At 38.0% G+C, this 23042-nt stretch overlaps 1 protein-coding gene across 7 annotated transcripts in view; it reads left to right on the top strand.

The window, feature by feature from the left end:
- Positions 1-23042, top strand: part of LOC5572637 — a 348615-nt gene that overhangs the window by 265853 nt on the left and 59720 nt on the right. For all 7 annotated transcript variants that reach the window (XM_021843388.1, XM_021843390.1, XM_021843386.1 and 4 more), the window contains one exon: positions 5072-5496. In XM_021843388.1, coding sequence (XP_021699080.1) covers positions 5072-5496 — 425 coding nt within the window. The remainder of the gene's footprint in view (positions 1-5071; positions 5497-23042) is intronic.

Genomic DNA, 23042 nt, shown 5'->3' on the forward strand with positions numbered 1-23042 from the left:
ATTTCGTCGTGAGAGTCTCGAATTATCAAAGTTACCCGCATTATCAAAGTTACCCCGTTTTACGGTAATATAAATTTTGAATGACATCCCTTTCCAAAAACATCCCTTTCTACTTCATAATGTTCACTTGCCTACTGCAATCAAATTTATGTAAAAAAAACTATATATCATCGCCTTAGATATGGTTTTAGCAGCATATAGTTCGAAAAATTGTCTTTTCCTTAGTTTTTAAGTAATATAAATTTTGAATGTAATCAAAAACTATATTTTAAACTCAAACATGTTGATATAACTTCTATAAGTTATTTCTAACGAAAAAATAATATGTAAAAAAAGCACGTAATTTATCTCACAAATTTTGAGTGTAATTGAATATTTGTATCACGCCTCAAACGTGTTCACTTGACTTCTACAATGTATTGATTGTTGAAAAATTGCATTATTTCGATTTGAATTTATATTTACAAGCAAAGCAATACGTTTATTAAACAAGGATTCACGTTGTTTTTCGGTAAAATAAATTTTATGTGCCATCAAAAATTTATTTATTTACAGATTCATCTGATTTCTAAAAGCAATTTCATTCCGAAAAATCTACGTGTCGTCGCTTTGGTTTTCAATTTCCAGGCAAACAGACTCAGGAAATAGGTTTTAAGAAGTTTCTTAGGAAATATAAATTTATTTTATGTAAAAAAAACTTCATGTAATTGCTTTGAATTTTGAGCTACAGACAAACATGTGCAAAAAAGGTGTTTCTCCTTAATTTTAAGGGTAAAATAAAAGTTGTGTGTTTTCAACAATGAATTTCAAATTTAATAACTTCTATATTCAATTTCATGGAGAAAAAACGGCATGTAGTTTTCGCTATGAATTTCGATTTACAGGCAAACGGGCGCAACAAGTAGGGCCCAATTCGTAAAAACCTTATATCTTACTACGACTATGTGTAATATTGTTTTTCTCTGAAAGATAATTACCTGATCCTGGTGAAAGAAAATCAAAAAAACGGTTCGTTCATTATAAAGTTATGATTTTTTTCTATATTTTGGGCATATTTTTTATGGCAGCCCCTTGCAACTGTTTATTTTTCTAGCTACAACCATGTTTAATATTTTTCATTTGAAGATCTACAATAGGGAATCCCCTATTCTCTATTTGCCTTGCTACGACTCTGTTTGATATTTTCCCTGCTATGCTGGTCTTTTATGTTTCCAACAGTGAAATAAAATTACTAATAACGTTTTGTCCGATGGCTGAGATATGAGCTCTGATCCATTGTAACCCTGTTTTCTCTGTAGTTGACCATCTTTGCTCAATCTCTTACAGACCGTCTACCTTGCTACAACTATGTGTGTTATTTTTCTTTTTCTTTAATGTTTTCGTTAGTGAAAAACTTTCAGTATTTGGACAAATATTTGTAAAGCTACGTTTTTTTTTAATCTGTGTAACGCTGTTTTGGGGTCACCGTCGTCTACGTCTTTTTTTTTTCATAGTAGCGTAACAGTTAATAGACAAAAGATTAACTCCAACTTAACCAGCAGTGTTGCCAGAAATGCTAGTTTTTTAATGTAATTCAAGAGTTCTATCCTTACGGTCAAAAGTTTAATTATATTTTCAAATTATGATAAAATGTCGCTTGTCAAGACATATTTTGTATTTTAAGCAACACTGCAACTTAAAACTTCACTTGATACATTCAAATATTTGGGTTACAAGTGGTCTTAATTTACTGCGTTTTTATTGTCTTTTATTTATTTAATGCTTAAACAACCTAGAATACCTTAATTTTGCATTGAGTAATAAATGGTACGTCAATATCTAAGATTGCTTATGATTTTTAAAGGAAAAATTCGGAATTTTTCACTCAAAAATACTTTTTTCAAATATTGGCCTTGACACCTCTGGTAGTTCATTGTTTTCTACTGATAAATGTCTTAGGTGCTCGTTGTTGAACGCGTCATAAGGAGTACACGGAATGTGCAGCAATAGGCGAGAGTTTAAGCCGTTCAAAAATAGACGAATTACCCTTTTAACGGGATAGAATCAACAGTTTTGAAAGAAAAAAAACTCTTTCTAAGGAAAAGTGATTTAAAGTTTCTAAAACCAAAATAAGTATATTTTGCAATACTGTGTGTTTGTAATCCAACTAACACCCACTGTCCGGCAGTGATATAATGGAAAAAATCTTTCTGCAGTGCTAACCGAAAATGAGTATATTTTGCAATACTGTATCGAAAATTATTATTTTTTCTGGATTTCTTCAACAATTGAACTGATAAATGTTGTTTGTCTCTATATCTAATAATTGGATTCATATTCTGAACTATTCATAGAATAATATTTCGGTAGGGGTTTTAATAAAAAATGGAAGAAACCTTTTATTCTGAGAATTGCTTATACATTTTAGTGTAATACAAAACATTTTTGTACCGGAAAAAAACATTGATATTTTTCAACTCATGTACAATTTAAATTTTTGTTCAACAATAATTACATTCCTGATAATGTGTACTTATGAAGTCAAGCATTTTATAGATATATTAAATTTAGAAGTATGTGAGAACATCGTGTCTACATCGCGCTTATTCGTCATCTCACGTTCTACAAATTCAGTTAAGACACTTAAGCGATCCGACGTTATTCCGTACTTTTATTCGCCATCCCGTACTTTGACCCGCATTATTTAACAAATTCGTGAAGATAAATAATGATTAGTATCAATTCCATTGAATGAACAAACAACCACACTTAAGAAATGCTCTATTTTTATCTAATTTTGTAAAACGCGACTCTGTTTGAATACTGGAATTCGGTTACTCCTCCCTGGCTATGAATCAAACGTCAAAATCGTACTCTGGCTGGATACCGAATCTGATGCGTAATAGACGAACCAGCCAAGGGCTGAAAGTCTCGTTAATAAAGACAATTCATTCATCTGATGCGCCAATCGTCTGACGATTCGGAGACAATGTTGCCGCACAGTGCGTTGCTTCATAGACAAAAATAAAAATTGAAGTTATTTTATTCAGCAATAATAAGTATCCTCAAGTATTCGAAAATACCATCTACTATTGAAACAAGCATTTATAAGCTATACAAAGCATTAAATCAACTACAACACACATCGAAAGTGACAGTTGTCGGAATAGCAGAAAAAAAAAATTTGTCGCATGTTTTCAGCATTCCTTTCAACTAGCACGGAGAGTTTTGAAAACAATCTATTCAATCAAAATCGGCACGTTGAGTTGGCTATGAAATCAAACTTATGAAATACTAACATGTAACTTTGACTATCGATTTAGAAAGAGTTCCACCGAGTTTTACCCTAAATCACGCACAGACATGTTTCTTAGAGTGTCCACTGAGAGGTCTGAAAAATACAGCTGGCTTGATCTTCCAGTTTTGATTTATAACCCACATCTCCATACATTCAACGCACTGTGTGCCGGAGCAAATTAGAATTGCATTCATTTAATTCAATGAAATTAGATAACATAACACCTCGATAAATTAATCAACCTTGCACTCGTCTAAAAGTTTGCTCATCAGACCGACAGCTGTTTTGGAAAACAATAAACAAAACTCGATACAGTGGAATTGAACATTGAATAATTTCAACCACATTCTTTGCGTGCATGCGTTTTTGTTGGAAAAAATCAAACTAGTCAAGCAATAACTGTGTCCCTAGACATGTAGAAAAACTTACTGATCTATTTATTTCTGTAAACGATGGAGGAAAAGGTGCAGATGAATGAAATCAGCGTTTTTTTTATAAAACTTTAATGGCAAATTCAAGGCAAGGGCAATAGTAAGGGGCGGGGGAGGTTGATTATTTTTGTTGCAGGTCGCAAACTCCAGTCATACGTGAAGGGTATTACCAGTTACCACACCATTTTTCTTACACATCCCAAAAGATAATTTAACCCAAAAGGATATCAGTTGTTTACAATTTTTTTTGATTTAGGTGCACTCCAAGGCTGCAAGGCTTACTGTGCTGTGTTGACATAATGTCAAACACATTATACGAGCGAAACATATCATTTAAGACGAGACTAACGTCAATATTTTGCACTGTAAATTTCCATAGGGTAAACAATGTTTTATTCGCCTACTCATCTTCACATTTTCTTGTATTCTAGGCGAAAATTACTTATTGTTCTAGGATGGCTATCTGTTCTGTGCCTAATACCTTTAGGGTCATTTGGGGACCACTTAGCGTCCACTTACGGACTTCAAATTTTTACCTGATTTTTTTCTTACCAAAACGAGCACTTTACAATGACAAACTTATAACATTTCGTAGGGTTTCAATGCTAGTAATGGACCCCTTAGTAGCTGAAATTCATTCTAGACGCTTTTCCGCAATGATATCTCAGACGCTTATACGTTTTGTGGAGTCTAACAACAAATTCAATATCTTTACTTCATAGTACGTCTATGAAACATACAAAATCATTCGATTTTTCCAGCGAAATATACATTTGAAAAACTGTTGTCCGAATGCCTATTATGGACTCTCCCGGGGTCCATAATAGGATTGTTTACAAATTTGACGTTGCATATTATGGACCCCCCATTTGATTCCCATGTAATCCGGCTCGCTGCCGACGAGCCTATTATGGACCCACCTGGAAATGCGTATTATAGACCCTCTTGTGTGGTTTCAATTACAAAACTGTTCAAATATCTGTATTTGTGCGTCTCAAACCAAATATTTTGCCTGAAACTGATGACTAATAATGTAATCGAAGTTCTGAAGTGTGTAATCGAAGCTTTGAGTGTTAATTTTATGTTTTTCTGTAGGGGTCCATAATACGCTTCTTCTTCTTCTTCTTTCTGGCGTTACGTCCCCACTGGGACAGAGCCTGCTTCTCAGCTTAGTGTTCTTATGAGCACTTCTACAGTTATTAACTGAGAGCTTACTATGTCCATAATACGCAAAGGGTCCATAACCGGCATCGACTCCCTATTTTCGAAAAATAAGGGATGGCCTACTATCCACCCTTTTTTGATATCTGAAGCCACTTCTGTTCGCTAATGGGTGCTCATTTTCTTCATTCCCCTTTCACAGCTACTACGCATCGACACTTTTTGGGCCCATACAGCAGCAGCCCTCCTCCCAGCCCAGGCCCATGAAGCGACAACGATTGATGCCTCCGAGCCGGCTGCCTCTGACAAGCAAAATGAATGGCGCTGGCATATTGGCAGGAGGGCCCCAGGTACCCCAACAGCAATCCCAACACCCCACACAACAGCAGCTTCAATTGGCGGCCGTCGCAGCAACAAGTCCTTCAGCAGCCGCAGCAGTGGCCGCCGGATTGGGTAGCTACTATGGCAATGGCAACGGATCATTGGTCGTGAATGGGCTCAGCAATGGATGCCTCACCAGCAATGGATACATTAACAACAATAGCTACCTGCTGAACGGAGATGTGAATGGAAGCATGTCCAGCTACACCAATGGGCAGCACGTCGTTGGACCATTCAAAGTTTACAGTAAGTTTATTGGGCTATCGGGTTTTTTTTTTTTTTTTTTTTTTTTTTTTTTTTTTTTTTTTTTTTTTTTTTTTTTTATTGAAACAGGATTCGAGTTACAAACTTCTTATTGCTTAACACTACTTAACTTAAGTACATCTACGATTGTTAACAGTTAGCATATGTTCAAATTTGATCCGAATTCCGAAGCAAAAAATTTTCTGTTGTTCCACCTTTCTTCCCTTATCTCCTTTTTGAAAACAAATAGTGATGGTTCTGGAAATGTCAAATTGAATGAAATCACTTTCATGGTCAGCCACAAAGCAGCTTTTTGTTGCTGCGATGATTTACATATCGAAAATGGAAGAAGATCCTCCAAATCAACTACACTTATTTTATAACGCGTTTGAACAATCGAACTGCACCATTCCCAAATGATCTTCGCTTTTGGACATTCTTTTAATCGATGAAAATTACTATCTGCGATTCCACACCTGCGACAATTTCCTTGGCTACTGCGAATGTTATAAGCCGAGAGTTTCTTGCCATTTGTAATGATGTCATTAACAAAACAAAAGACCATTGATCTTATGTCGGTTGAAATAAATCTCATATTTATGTTTTCCCATATTCCTGCCCAATTGATATTAATGTTTTGCTCTACTTTAGGAGTGCAGTTTTTCAAACTTACAAAATAATTATACAAATGCCTTGTACTGTTATAATTAAATCGTTCTTTCAACATTTTCCCTTCCTGAATCCATTCCCTTGCGTTTTTTGTTAGTCTTTGTGTTTGTGCTTCTCTCATTTCTAGTAAATATTTTTCTTCTACTGTTGTATCACCTCCATCTGGGTTATACAGGATGTTCCTCAAAAATAAAGCTTTAATTTTCGCCTCCGGATCAATCAAATTCAAACCTCCTTTCATGTAATCAAGATACATCTGGTTTCTCTCGATTTTAATGATAAACCCATTCCATAAAAACTTTCCGCAAATAGATTTGAGCTGCGCTATGTGTTTGTTTAAGGGAGGGAAAATTTGTGCTAAGTACCAAACCTTTGATAGAATAAATATGTTTAAAATCCAACATTTCTGATACAAATTCAAATTTCTTATGTAATGTCTACTCAATGAGTGTTTTATATTATTTATCACTCTATTATAATTAGTGTTTACCGTCAAATACCAACTTCTACAAAACGTTATTCCTAAAATTTTCAGGCTATCTACTTCTCGAATCTTTTGTGGTCCCATTCTTACTTGATTAAATCTCATATATTCAGATTTACTCAGATTTATTCTTATTTTAGCAAGTATTGCATATTCATCGAATATACTCAAAAGTTGATCAAACTCATCGTCATTTCTAATAATTATGTTAAAGTCGTCAGCGAAAACAATTACTTTTAAAAATTTATCGTAAACTAGAAATCCTGTTATACTTTCTGAAACTCTTCTTATCAATGGTTCAATGTATAAAACAAAAAGAATCATACTTAGGGGACATCCTTGTCTGACAGAGCTGTTTATCTTGATCTCATTTGTAAGAAATCCATTGATCTGGACTCTGGAAACCGCAATACTGTACACATTTCTAATACATTGAACAATTGTTTGGGGGAAGCCGAACTTCTCCAAAACCTTCCACAAATATTCATGATCAACTCTATCAAAAGCCTTGTTCAAGTCAATACTGACAAGACAACCCTTGAATCGTTTGTTCTCACAAGATTTAGTCAGCATTCGACGAAGATCTTTCAAATTATTCTTACAAGATTTGTTTTTCTCGCAAGCAGACTGTCCCTCAGAGAGTAGTTTATCTAAAACAGGTGATATTCTTTCCGCAATGATTTTCATAAACAGCTTGTAGTCACAGTTCATTAGAGAAATTGGTCTGTAATCATCTAATGACCTACTGCTACTCCCTTTCTTGGGAACAAGTGTGATAATCCCATCTGAAAAGCCTTTTGGGGGACAAAAGGTGCCAGATAAATAAAGATTGAAAATTTGCAGTAGGTCCTGCTTAATAACATCAAAATTTTTCAAATAAAATTCATAGGTCAATCCATCTGGGCCTGGCGATTTCTTTTTCGAGCAAAGTTTGAGTACCCTTTCCAATTCAATAATTGTGATTGGTCGCGCTAAGTGTTCTCTGTCGTCATCATTCAGTGAGTTGTTAATACTGTTGAGGGGATCATTGATGTTGTTTGGAAATCCTGCACTTTCATCCATTTTGAACCGCTCTGTGTAATATTCGAAAACCTCTTTCTTGAGTTCCCTGATATCCACAATCATGGAACCATCTTTAGATAATTTAAATCCGCTACTGTGCTCTGAACGCTTGATCTGAGCTGCAATTTGATATATATTGATCATCTCTCCCTGTACCAATGTAAATTCATTCATGGTGTTTCCCAAATGCTTCAATCTGTTGGTTTCTATTTCAAGCAACCTAGATTTGATCATTCTAACATTAAGAAGAGTGTCCTCACCGTTATTCTGCTTGTTCATCCATTCATTCAACTTACTTTGAAAGTAGCTTTTTTCTGTAAAAATCCTGCTATTTAGCTCCCAGCTCTTAGTTCTATAAAACTGTTTACACTTAGTTTTAAATATACTATTCCACCATTCGCATTTATTATGTACATACTGATTTCTATGCTTCCAAATCTCGTAGTTATTTTCAAAATCTCGGGCTACATCATCATCCATGAGAATTGTGCTATTTACCTTCCAGTATCCTCTACCTTTGGAAACTATCGTATTTTGACAAATTCCTATTTTCATGGCAATTCCGCAGTGGTCTGAAAAGGGTACCGGAATTGTCTTGAAATCTTTCACACGGTCCATGATACTGACCGATGCATAAAATCTATCAAGCCTGGAAGCTGACGATCCACGATGAAAAGTAAATTCTTTCTTTTTAAGAACCAGCGCTACATCTTTCCATTTGAACGAATCTATGAGGTTTGTAAGCCCCGGGCTATAGTTTTTGTTTTCCCCAACGCAATCAGTCCCATCTACAATACAATTGAAGTCACCACCTACAACATTAGCAGTTATGCCCGCTTTGCCGAGGTGGGGAGCAAGATCATTTAAGAATAAGTTTTCCCGTTCTTTTCTACGGTTCGATCCAGAAAAGGCGTAGATGTTTACGAAATTTATCCCGTTCACTATTACAGAAGATATTCTTCCATCCAAGCTTAGCAACGGCTGTCCCACTTCAAATGTATTTCTAATCAGAATGGCAGTCCCAGAACCATGTTCACTCACATTCACATACGGAATATAAGATGGAACAAAAGAAAAATTCGTAAAGCAAACTTCTTGTAACAATATCACATCAAGGTCATTGTTGAAAATAAAGTCCCGTAACAAGTACCTGTTAACAATCGTTGTAGTACTGTTGAGGTTAATGCTTCCTACATTCATTACATAATTCATTTTACAGTTATATTATTCTAAACTGCTCTCTTTTCAATGTTCTACCACTCTCGCTACCATCTCTTCCATAGTCTCAACCTGACTACTGCTCTCGCTGAACTGTGATGCATCCAATACTCCGGAAACTTCACCTACCTTACATCTCTTTTGTTGTCTCGCTTTATTTCTCGTCGTCACCCCCTTTTCCCCGCATCCGCTTTGTCTATTGCTGTCGATTTGATGATCCGATTCCGTTGTTGAGTGCTCCGATTCAGAATCTTTTCTGCCTTTCTCTTTCCCGGCCTGCTTCCTGCCGCGTTTTGTTTTTACCTTCCATTGCTCGCCCGCTGCTGTGTTGGGAACGCTTGGTGTCTCACTTTCCGATCTTTGTGTGTCACCATCGCCCCGCTCTACACCTCCGCCACATGTAGAAGTGGTGGGAACGCACGGTTGATCGTTCGTCGTTGTGGTTGTATTCTCACTGCTACGCTCGCTGATTCTCTCTTCGCTCTGCATCGCTTGACGTTGAGACAGCGTCATCGTGCCGCCGGGAATGGTTTGTCTCTCTACCTTCTCTTTCGCTTTCGTTGAATGATCCGACGGTGGCGCATGGTAGTTTGCTGCCACCAGCAGTGACGTGAAATGTAGTTGTACGTTTTGATTTTCTCCTGAGTGCGTTGCTGTGCTGCCAACATCTTCATTTGTGCGTGCTGGCTCTCGCTTCTTCGTCCATCTTCCTCCAGCAGTGAGTGCGTCACTGTAGCTCGACGGCCCTGCTGCCTGGAGACGACCGTTCACCGTTTTCCGTTGTGGGCATTCGGCTTTTATGTGATCAGTACTACCACACCGATAACATTTGTTGACCAATCCATCATAAAAAATCCGGGCACGCAAATTCTTGACTAGTACAGTACCGGGAATTTCAACGTTGTCCTTGAGCTCGACGTATACACCTCTTACCGATGTCCAGATTGGAAAACCAGTATCCTCCGCATATTTTTCCCTTACCATCCGAATAACTTTTCCATACTTAGCCATGACCTTTTGAATCTCCAGGTCTTCCACCTCTGGCGGGAGATTGAATAGCCGAATGTATCGTACAATGGCGTTTGCCATCGAAAGCTTCACATTAGCACTCTGGTACTTGTTGTAGTGAAACTCCATGACACTGGGCAAACGCATTAGCGCCCGCTGTGCGTCCTCTTCCTTCTTGAATTTAATGATCACCGACATCTCATTTTTCTCTTTATACATCGACAGTAGACTGTCACACTTCAACGCCATTTTTTCCTTCATAAAGGAAAAAATATCCATGTCCGTCGGTTCCGGGTCTCCTCGCTCAAAGCGCAGCCTCAAAGAATTTGTTCTCAGTTCCATATCTGCCATTTTCCTATTCGTAGCCTTCTCACACTACACCTCGACAGCAATAAGCTGAACAATACAACTTTGAAAACACCTTCAGATCTATACTTTTGTGCGCTCACTCTATACACGTCTGATCACAACGAAGTTTGAACACGAACTGAGAGGTTTCGTGGGCTTCCGGATCATTTCGTGTCCTTTTAAATCTGTATAGAGAAAAGGTAGAGAGCTAAATATTGCAACTTAAAATAGGTGAGCCCAAGCAACCAACAAGCACGATAACAGTGCTTAATAATAACATTTTATGTGCAAACAGTGCAGTAGCTTTAAGCAAACCTCTGTCCATATATTGCTGTCATAATGCCAGGAAATGCATAAAAAGCCTTATATTATAATTCAGATATATAGAGTTTTGAGTGGAGCAAAATTTTCTCTTCGAGATTTCTATCTAAATTCAAAACATTTGTTATGAATGTCATGATGATTCTAATGCTATTCAAGTAGGAGACGTTCATTCCAAACATCATAAAAATCGATTCAGATTTAGAAAAAAATAAATTAAAATTGTTGTTTTCAGACGAAAAAATTGTAATTTTAGGTTGAACTTTCATTGCAATAAAATTAAAACCTAATTACATTTTTAATGTGGGCCAAAAGTTCGAATCAGCGGTGCAAAATTTAATGCCACATTACACCGTGGAAAAAATTGCAAATGGCCTAAGATCCACATATTATTTTAAATTTTGGCGAAACTATTCTGACTGTAAGAAAAAAGTCAGTAATACTAAGTTTTTCCTTAATTTGTAAAAAATCTGCTATTTCAAAATGTCTGTCTTTCAAAGTTTTACATTCACTACAAAGGCTTAGCATATTGATGCAAACAGCGGAGGGTTTAACCATTTTCGTTTTGATTGAAATTTGTAACAAAATGTTCTTAGTATCGTGCGTTTCCTTCAGTATTGTGAACGATAGTTTTTATTTGCTGTTCACGTATTCCACAGAATACTCGGGGCCTTCCTTAGCCGAGTGTTTAGAGTCCGCGGCTACAATGCAAAGGTGTCTGGGTTCGATTCCCGGTCGGTCCAGGATCTTTTCGTAATGGAAATTTTCTTGACTTCCCTGGGCATACAGTATAATCTACCTGCCACACGAAATATACGAATGCGAAAATGGCAAGTTTGGCAAAGAAAGCTCTCAGTTAATAATTGTGGAAGTGTTCATAAGAACACTAAGCTGAGAAGCAGGCTCTGTCCCAGTGAGGACGTAATGCCAAGAAGAAGAAGAAGTATTCTACAGAAGATGACCAATCATTGAATTCACTTCGAAATCTGGATTGGATTTTTTTGACCAGCTGTTTTAAACTGTTGCTTGCCAATAATCCAGTATTGCACTACCAACTTCTTTTAAATACAATTTCTGATAAGAAATGAACAATAAGCAAGAAGATTTCACTCCCCTTCTTCGGGAGATTTCCGAAACCAACAAAGCGCGTCAAACCATCAACAGACTCCTTCTGTCTTCGGCTGAACCGAGTAACAGCGCACTCCGGAGGCGATAAAGCGAATAGTTGGCCCGAGCAGCATAATTATGAATGTAAATTCAATGAATTGTAAATGAGAACATGTTCACTTCCCCACAGCTTCGACAGACTGTGATAGACAGACAGCACTACCGGAAAGTTTCACGCTACTGTCTTCATTTCTACGGTTCTACAGCTCAGGGCTTCGTCGCCACGCTATCTTACAAGGCCACATCGTCATCTTTCCTGCCGCTTCCGACGCATGCCGTCTCCAGTCAAGGATAATGGTGTTTTGCGGTACGGTGTGTCCGAAACCGTTATTATCGGAAAAAATGGCCATCAATTCTATACCAACCATTCTAAATACATTGTTACGGGAGCGGAGGTTTTAATAAATTAATTTTAGTAACATACAAAAGTTTAACCATAAAAGTTAGAAATTAGTTATTTCATAAAAAAAAAGTTTTAACGTGTTAAATTACTTAGGTTTGTGTACAAATTCTTTTTTTGTTTTCCGTTGACGTCTCTTACAGTACAGATGAAGTTTCACCCATCTGTCATCCTTACAATCCCTGCTGGAAAGCGTTGGACCAGGCTGCCAATACGCCCTCACCCGTATTGCGCGAAGGTCCTTCCGTTATACCATCGCCAGACTCTTGAACATCCAATGCTACAAGCAGAGTCACTGGTCGTTAACTAATACCTGGAGATGTTTGAATGTCCGCCTTCCTAACACGTCCGTGTTTCCCAGGAAAGACGCGTACAACTTTTCCTCTTGTCTAGCTATTACGCATGTTCTCTTGTGCGATTACCACAAAATCGCCAACTCGAAGAGGCCTAGCTTCGCTGAACCATTTAGTTTGTTTTGAGATGATTGGCAAATAATCTTGAATCCAACGTGTCCAGAAACGATCCAACATTGCGTGGTCTAAGTTCCAGTTGCATCGCAAAGCAGTACGAGGATCCACAGATTTCAACGCCGGTTGATTCACTCCCGAAGAACTCAGTAGTAAGAAGTGGTTTGGAGTCAGTTCCTCCTGCTCCGAACTCTCCAGGGCCAGATAGATTAATAGACGGCTATTCACAATGCTTTCGATTTCCACCAACACTGTCGTTGGAAAACCATGCATTGACGAAATTAAACATTCTGGCTTAGCTGAGCCTCGTGGACGTGCGGTTAGTGTCGTCAGTCATTTAAGCGCAACGTGTCATGGGGTGTGGATTCGATTCTCACTTCAGCCATCGAAATTTTTCGTCAAGAATGTTTCGATGATGTGCCACTGGAGCACGCTTGTCCGTTGTCTAGTGTAAAGTTACAGTCGGTGCAGCTAAATAACTGAAGACGGTGTCCGTGTCTTTAAAGCTTATTTTACCCGAGTTTGCTCAAGAAGCGTTTGCAACCTTCTCCGTTCCCGTAACAGATCCTTAAGAACATAATCGTTCTAACGTCAATCCCGTCTGATCGAAAGGAGCATTGCAACGATGCCAACTGCGTCAATGAGCAGCAAGCAAGACGACGAGCCATAGATGTCGTTCGTGAAACCAGCCAGATGCCAGATGAAGCCGATAGCCGAATGGTCCAATGCGACGGTTGTAACCACTGGTAGCATTTCCAGTGCGCTCAATTGAGGACAGTATTGCCGATGAAAGCAGAACATATTGCTGTGCTTCTGTTCAGCATCGCCTGCAGCGTCAGTATCGACAACGGCTAGTGCACAGGAAGCCAAGTTGAGGTTCGATATGCAAAGTCTAGCGGAAGAACGAGAGCTGCGTGCAAAATTACTGGCAGATAGGGAAAAGCAGGAGAAAGATACGCAGGAAATGGTAATGAAACTGGAAAATGAGAGAAATGAAAACGCCATTGCCGATCTAATGGTAGGTACTGGAGAAGGAGTTCATTGATAAAAAGTATCAGCTGCTGCAAGCTCGGCTAGAGGAAGACGACGACGGAAAGATTACCATAAGCGTTTCTAGAAGCCATCGCAGCGTCCGTCATGGCGTAGACAAGGTTTAAGAATGGATGAATCAGCAACCAGGAGCAACGACCATGAATTCCAATTCTGGGGGAACTGTCCCCACTGGGCTCACGTCTGTAGCAACCAACGTAGTACTTCCACCAAGGTTCAGCGCTAGCGGCGAACAGCGACCAGCGACAACTGATGGCGAAATTTCCTGTGCAACTACTTTCGGCCCTCATCTCATCTGTGACGATGGCACATACCGGTTTGCCAGTGGAAACAATAATCGTCTCCGAGTAACGTGCAGCCTATCAGTGTTGATAGATTCACACTCAAATCACAATCAATACGCTCTCCCGTGAGAGCAAACTCATTAGAGATCTGCTTCGCAAATCCCACGTTTGAGATTTTAATACCGTAAAAAAAATGATTCAGTCGCAAAACTAGTCAAAAACTCGTGAAACCCGAATGTTGTTGTCTACGTTAGAAAGGATTGCTGTAATTTTACCAGACTCAAGCGTGAGTTATGAGAAAATTAGTTTTTCACAACACTGCAGCCTATAGCATTACAACAATCTACTCCAAGAAGTTTATCAGCCAATATCATGGAGCCTGCCATAGTGCTGCCACCAACTCCGAGTGACGATCCGTATGTGAACTCCTATCACGGTTTGTCTTTCCCAAACACCTCTTCTATTACGGTGAGTAATCGATCGACAATTCAGGCCAGAGTAGCCGGTAATTTTGGTCAACCGACATTCGGTGAGGACACTTCAAGGGTTATTGTCGGGGAAACTCACAATTAGTCAACGAGTCGGTTTCCTCAAAGCAGCGTAGTAAATCATCCGATGATTTCACCAATCAGTTCAGTTCCTATCGGTATTTATTTTGCTTCCATCCCTTTAAATCCTTCATGGTCAGGTCTTATATATCTTTCGGTGCTACCAGGCAGCCAGGCACATGCCTCTGCTTTACCAAGTGGCGTAATACACCCTCCCTTGGTTTCCAGTGTGCCTGTGATGTCGCAGAGTGGCATGTTTTCTTCTTTCTCTCTACCGTCTGATATGACTCGGGGAATCTACAATTGGTCTTCGCTTCAGTATCTGAGGATAAACGTGTACAGTTACCAAGTTCCAATATTTTCGATGCCAGAACAATCCAGCATACCATCACAACAGCTGCAAGGTCCGACTTCTCAACAACTGGCTGCTTGCCATGTAGCGCCTAAGGAGCTCCCGTCATTCTCTGGAAAACCAGCAGAGTGGCCACTGTTCTGGAGTAGTTTCGAAACATCCACCCAGATGTGTGGATATACCTACTGATGCAGAAAACTTGATGCGCTTGCAGAGAAGTCTGAACGGTGACGCTAGACGAGTCGTGAGCTGTTTTTTGCTTCATCCAGCGATCGTAGCCGAGATGATGAACACCTCACAATCACTTTACGGTCGCCCAGATGCTTTCATATATACACTGTTAAATGAAGTACGAGCCACTCCGTCACCACGACAACATAAATTGGAGACGCTGATCAACTTCGGACTGGCAGTGAGAAACCTTTGCGTTCATTTTGTAAGAGGCAGGAGATGCATTTAGCTAATCCGATTCAACTGCAAGAACTTGTGGAAAAGCTTCCCGCAAATAACAGAAAGAAAGAAAGAAAACTATTAGTATAAGGAATAAACAGGATTTAATGAGTTTTCATTGAATTACGTTTGACTACATCGCTGATTATAGTCAACGACATCGGAAACTTTATGTGTCGACTGTTGATCTAATTTTTCCTCAGTCCCGTTGGTCAGTATTGCTAAAGGTCATTCTTAACATGTTAATTAGTACTTGGACAAGTTGAATATTTTAAGTTCACTAGTTTTGTCATGTTGGTCAATAATGATTTTGATCAGTTTGTTTTATACATCTATTCATATTCAAATCTGGTCTTGTCTGTTTTCATTTGGAATCGTCGTAAATACATTTCTATGTGTTAGAAACAATATGTACTAGAAATAATAAAGAAATAGAAAGTCATTTTTATTGTCCGGATCCACTTTTCAGTGACAAAATAAAGCCCTATCTATTTATTATAATTTTGCGAGAATGAAGTTGTTGTAGTTTAATGATACCAACATAATAAATGTGGTTTTTTATTATGATTCATATGAGAGAAGCAAAACAAATTTACATTTGTGTCATAATCTACTCGATGGATCCTTAGTCATTCTCCTCATTAGTCAATATTATAATGATTTAAACAAAATCTAACCAATCTGCATCAAAGCGTGGCTACGGCTCCTGTTACCCTGATGCCTGGTAACAGGATAACCGTTGGATCACATCCGTAAGATTGATGTATCTATGCCAGATGGTTGATGACGCGGCATTAAACAAATATTTCTTGATGTGATACCACCACGACTGTACATGTCTTTGGTTCCCATATAAGTGCTAATGGGGTAAGCCCACCCATCGCAGCAGGATTACACGTCCTAGGGGAGGGTGTTCAATCACTTAGGTTTGTGTACAAATTCTTCTTCTGTCATCCGTTGACGTCTCTTACACGCTTCCTCGTACAGTACAGATGAAGTTTCCCCCATCTGTCATCCTTAAAATCCCTGCTGGAAAGCATCGAACCGGGTTGCCAACATACACGGTATCTCAGCAACCTCTCTTTGAATATGAGAATGTGTTATCGAGGGAATTGAAGGTTAAGGGAAGGGGTGGTGAAATGAACACCTTAAGGAAATCATCTCGTTTCCACAGATAAACAAGGCATTTGTATAGTTCTATCGCACAACATCAAAAATAGGGATGCTATCTATAGCAGTGACACGAATTCAGACTAAAATAGCTAAATTTTCACACATTTGTATCATTGGCAAAAAGCAATGCAAATGTTCATTTCACATGCACTAATTGGGTAAAATAAACAGCTGTTGGTGGTAAATTGAACATAATGCAAAAAGGTGAACTATTGTAACCCATTCAAAAAGTAATCTACAGATATCAGATTTGACATCATATCATAACGATATTCACCTCACTGGAAAACCATAAAACCTCCGAGCTAAAACTTACATCAGTTTTGATGTTAAAACGTGATTTTCTAAAATCTTAGTTTTTGTTGATATTTTCACTTTATTTGACATCCGTAACAATCCGATCACTCCGATTTATGCTCTGCTCTAAATCGCCCATGTGTGATAGCTTCATTGAAATTTGTTTTTTCTCGATAAGAGGCACGGTGTTCATTTTACCACCACTTCCCCTATAGTGATCTGAAGATTTTGAATCATTTTCAAAGCATATATCCATGTTTGAAAATATTCCCTTCATATTCATCACCATTCACAAAAAAAGCAAATATTCATCAGGTTTAGGTTCAGAATTCAAAAGATGTGATATCCAAGGATATCCCATACGAATTTGTAATATCGTTGAAAAAAAATATGTTTGCTATCATTGTAGTGTTGAATCTTTCACTTGCTTCTTTCTTCCACTCCTAATAAATCACTCTTAGAATAGTTGTTTACGCAACAATGTGAAAATGATCCTAAATCTTCAAATACTATAACTTTCATTTCACTTCAAGAAAAATTTTCAAACTCACGAAGAAGATGCTGGGATACCTTATCTTTCGAGTGATGGGCGCAGAATTGACGGCCATTTTTCGTGAATAACGGTTTCAGACACACCGCGGCGGGCGATGAGTTGATCCAGTTCTGTGGGGACTATTCCAGCGGGATTTGGGTTGGATGGAGACTCATCCTACTGCAAAGCGACGGTCATGGAATGTGGGGAAGAAACCGGTAAAGATTTTCAACCTTTCCAAGCGCAACACTTCATCGCATCTTTCGAAACATCTTCATCCCGCAGGCAATCAATTTCCCGAGCACGCTGCACTTGAGAGTGGGTTAATTTGTTGGCAAGAACTTTAAGATGCCAAAGTTTTGGGATTCTTGGGTTGGCGAGAGAAAGAGTTTGCGAGTTAAAGGGTCGGCCAAAGTTTTTAGATTCAGTATATGGCTTAATGGGGTATGAAATAGATTGTAATGAGGTGGTCTTTCAGAGCAATTATTCATACTTAATACTTTTTCTTTTCGCTTAACAAGCAAATGCCGAAATGTTCAAGGGAGAACGCTTTAAACAAACTGACGAGAAAAAAAGCATGGGTGAAAAATATTAATTAATTAAATGTTTGTTTCATATCCCGCGGATTTTCCTTTGCTTTGTGGTAATGTCTACAGTTAATCATCAGAGCTTTACTTAAGTTAAAAATATGGTCTAAGAGCGCTAAGAAGCATAATATATCTTAGTAAAGATTTAGATACAAAAACGTTCTTTGCACTTCTAAGATCTGCTAATATATTCAAGTTCAACATGCGTCTATAATTTCGTTTACTAAATAAAACCTTGGATTTAAAACAAATGTTGTAAACTGTTACAAACAATGAATAGAGTTTTGATGTTTTCTTTTTTCAATTGGAGATTCTCAATTAATTGAATTGTTTTAAAGAAAATTTAGACATTGAATTTGAAAAATTTTGGTTTTGATCATTGACTTTACTTTATCTAAATTTAAAGATGCTCGAATTCTAAACGAGTTGTTTTTTTTTTTTTCAATGTTTAACTTCAAACTTGGACTAACGAATGTTAGATGTCAAATCTGTTCCCAGCAAAAAGTTCATTGCACCAACAACGCGTACGTTGCGAAATAGCTCAACCAGTCTGAAAAAGTGATACTTATTTATTCATTACCATCAGACAGCACCGGTAGACAGTTCACGGTTCTGGGCCCAAAGTCACAGGAAGTCGTGAGATGGTGCAAACAAAGATACCTCTTGCTGTTTATGTTCGCCAATGTGGCTGATTTCCGGATTTTCTTTCCAAATAAAACCAGATTTTCACACCCCCTGGTGAAATCCCGCCTCTTGATGGAAGAAAGTCGCGAGTTTAGCTGTACTAGCTTCACTGTGTCATAGACATTGCATTCTCAAATCTGTACAAACAAGGGTTGCAAGGGTGATACTGGGTAAGTGTTCTCGAAGGGATCCTGTTGAACGAGTGTAAAAAGTGTGAAAAGAGTCGATGTGAGAATTTCTTCCCGTGGCTGGGAGTTATGTTTGTTTTGGTTTTCAAAGAGGCTGCTGAAGTGTTGTAAAAAAAATCTGACTGAAGTAGAGAGTGTTGTATTGTAGAAAATAGTCAATTATGAAAACTGTTTGTTTTGCGATGAATCAAAAAGTGTTATCATTAATAGATTTTCTAACAAATATATGAAAATCATTGACCCGAAAGACTTGAGCTTGTATATGTTTTGAGATATATGTATTCTGATTAGACTGATTGGAGGTCTATCTATAGGTAGGGTGATGTGCTAGTATCCATCGTATTAAGCATTGATCAGTGAGAGCTGCAATTTTCCCAGTATTGCAGTGAATGATGCTGTTACAAACCGATGCCAAACAATTCTTTCTCAAAACGGCTTTAGCATTGTACAATAACATTTTGATAAATCTTGATCTGTTTTTGGAAATAATGCAAAGAAAATGCATCTTATCGTATTCTCAATCCGTCGTATCGTTTTCAACTCCGTCGCAATCAGTTTCCAGATTCGTCCCACAACTTACGGCTCACTGTGATGTATTGAGTGGTTAAAACACAATATATCAACGCTATAATAAAATGTTTTACTAGAAAATATAGATCTACGGGCATCTCCCTCCATTCCTTCAGCATGATGGAATATACTAATTTCCTTTAAAATTTATTGTTTGTCATCAAAATTCAGCCCAAACACATGAACACAATTCCTTTTGACCGTACAATTATGGCATTTGCTCACAGTACAGCGAAAACAACACAATCAAAGGAACCGTATTTTTACGTCGAGCGTCGCGCACACATTGATGCGCACAAGCTTTTTTTTTTTCTCAGTACGACGGATTGAACTTTGTTTACATTCTCAATTATACGCGGCGGTTGAGGAAATTTCGTAAAATTTGGTGATTAATTGAAGTTTTACGGCGTGTGATTGGAATAAAATCCTTCAGTGAAGAAGTACGAAGGTTTTCCATAGTGAAAATAAGTGCCCGGCTAAGTCAGTCACCTACGGGGGCGGGAAGAAACTTGTGTTCGAAAGTGGTGTGACTGATGTCGATCGCTAAGCATTTCTCTCAAATCGTGTTCGTCCATGCGATTTCGGTGAAAAAGTGAAAAGTGGATAATTGAACTGAAGTTATTTATCGAAATACAGTAGTTTCATTGCATTTTTGGTGTACAGGTGGACGAATCATAAAAGCTTTCACAAAATTACATTCGGAAAATGAATCTATGTTGCAGTTAAGTTGGAATACCCGCCGTAGTGGAACATTTTAAGTTTGATACGATGAATAGTAGCTCTTACGACGAAGTAGAACGAAACCCCATATTATTTTGAACTTTTTTTCAAATCAATGGCTTTTGTAAAGAATAGTCCCAAAAAGTATTAAGCCTTATGCAAGAAAGAACAAGAATGCAAAGTCATTTAGTTATATTACGGTTGTTGTAACTGAAAATATTGTACGTGTTCTTCTTCTTCTTGGCATTATGTCCTCACTGGGACAGAGCCTGCTTTTCAGCTTAGTGTTAAATGAGCAATTCTTGGGGCCCAGATAGCCGTAGCGGTAAACGCGCAGCTATTCAGCAAGACCAAGCTGAGGGTCGTGCGTTCGAATCCCACCGGTCGAGGATCTTTTCGGGTTGGAAATTTTCTCGACTTCCCAGGGCATAGAGTATCTTCGTACCTGCCACACGATATACGCATGCAAAAATAGTCATTGGCATAGTAAGCTCTCAGTTAATAACTGTGGAAGTGCTCATAAGAACACTAAGCTGAGAAGCAGGCTCTGTCCCAGTGGGGACGTAACGCCAGAAAAGAAGAAGAAGAGCAATTCCACAGTTATTTACTGAGAGCTTTCTTTACCAAAGTTGTTATTTGCGCATTCGTATATCGTGTGGCAGGTACAATGTTACTCTATGCCCAGGGAAGTCAAGGAAATTTCCATTGCGTTAATATCCTGGACTGACTTGGAGTCGAACCCAGACACCTTCAGCATGGCTTTGCTTTGTAGCCGCGGACTCTAGCCACTCGGAAGGCCCCTTGTACGTGTATTACCTTCATTTTACGGTATTTACAAGATCCAGTCAATTTGTTTGCTTCGTGGATTATATGGGCATTGTCGGTCAAACATTTGAAAAGGTGGCAGACCTGTACACCCGCCTGAAACTGGAGGCAGCGAGTTCTCTACGGGCATGAAACGTGGCCGATGCTTGAGGAGGACTTGCAAGCACTTGGAGTCTTCGAACGTCGGGTGCTCAGGAAAACGGAATGTGGCGAAAAATGATGAACCACGAGCTTACCCAACTCTAAGGTGAACCCAGTACCGTCAAACGGGGTAACTTGCAACAGGGGTGAAACTTGCAACACTTCGACATGTAACCGAATAGTCGTTTTGTTCTGCATTGTGTTAAATTATTATGATTTATTCCGCCGTTTATTGACCTTAGGTATACAACAGAAGGTTTTGACAAGGGTTTGGGTATCGTATCTTTTTTGGTGAGTTTGCTGCAGGTGAAAATCATATTAAAATTTGTATTGTATAAAACTAATGTTGAAAAACGTTCTTTGTACCACACAAACGGTAGAAATATGTCATTCGAGGCATTTGCTATCAGTTACAGTACTTAGTAGTGTACAAATTGACAACATAAAAGTTTTGATATTTTTTTGCTTAAACGCTATAAAAATTCAAAAACGTTCTTGACTACCCTTGTGGGGTAACTTGCAACAGCAATTTTGATCTCAATTGTTTGATATTTCCTGTCGCTTGTCATCGAAAACACATGAAATGGCAAAATTGAACATATATTTGTACAAAAACATTAAAATGTTTGTACCTCAATCAATTCAATACACTTTTTGTATTTATTTTTGGAAAATTTAAATAAATCGTATTATTATTAGATTTAGTCTTATTTTCTTCATAAAAATAAAGAATAGCTTAGACAATCTGCATAAAAATAAACTTACAGATCAGTCATTGGGAACTCTCTGCATGAAATGTGATGAAGGTTATGTCAAAACCCAACAGAGACCATTTTCAAACATACATATCAATATCTTATACATCGCTTTGATTTAAGTATGTCTAAAATAAAGTTATGTGAAATAAAACCTAAAATACCATTGTATTTGTAGACAAGTTGCATTAAAACGTTGGTTTTCCAATAACTGTCAAGACTTATGATATGCTAGAATTTCCCAGTGTGGACACCCTATGCAATGCCAATGAAGTTTTCAATCAAATTCGTCTAATACTCATAATTAAATCAATAATATTTAGTTTTCTAAGAGAAAACTAGCCTGTTTCTGATAATTGTCATGCTTTTACTGTAGCAAATTATTAAATGACCATAATAGCACGATATAGGATATATTTTGAAAAGTGTACTTTAGGTAGCACTATGTGTTGCATGTTACCCCACATCAGGGGTAGCATTTAAAATGCATATTTTTCGTCTCTCCTGATTCCAGAAAACTAAAAACTGATAAAAATAATACCGCGTGGTATTCTTTACATAGTGATTAGGGTACCAGATAGTTTTTGTCTCATTTGAATCCTCAATTTTTTCATCCATATAGCTTTGAAGTTGAAAATTGTTGCAAGTTACCCCGTTTGACGGTATCCAGAAGGTGGCCAAATCTGGAAGGATACGATTAGCAGGGCATGATGCAAGAATGCCGAACATCAACACTGCAAAGATGGCGTTCGCGATTGTCCGACATTTCCCCGAAAACTATTTCCCCGAATGCAATTTCCTCGAATGAAATTTTCCCGAATGAACTATTTCCCCGAAAATTATTTTCCCGAATGTACCATTTCCCCGAAAAAATCGTAATGTAATTGACATACTGAAAACTATTCTTGATCCTTCTGCCAAAAAGTATTTAACGTGTTAGACGTGTTAAAGACTAGATGGAAATTGATTAATTTGTTTTTAAATTCATGTGTTTAAAGTAACAGATATTCAAAATAATGTGCCACATGCATTAAGTCAAACAACTTAGATTTTTTGTGATTGCGTGATGAAAAAAGCAAGCACATAATAAACAGTTTCATTGGAAGTGGTATCTTTGGAGTATAGATATTTGTCTGGACATTTTGCCGAATAAACATTCGGCTTAGTTTTGCCTTCTTAGAATAATAGGTTGTTCTTTATATTTAAACTGTTCCAATATTTAGTGACACTTAGTTGATAATATTTCAAT

The sequence above is a fragment of the Aedes aegypti genome, chromosome 2 (assembly GCF_002204515.2).
Source record: "Aedes aegypti strain LVP_AGWG chromosome 2, AaegL5.0 Primary Assembly, whole genome shotgun sequence".
Lineage (NCBI taxonomy): Eukaryota > Metazoa > Arthropoda > Insecta > Diptera > Culicidae > Aedes > Aedes aegypti.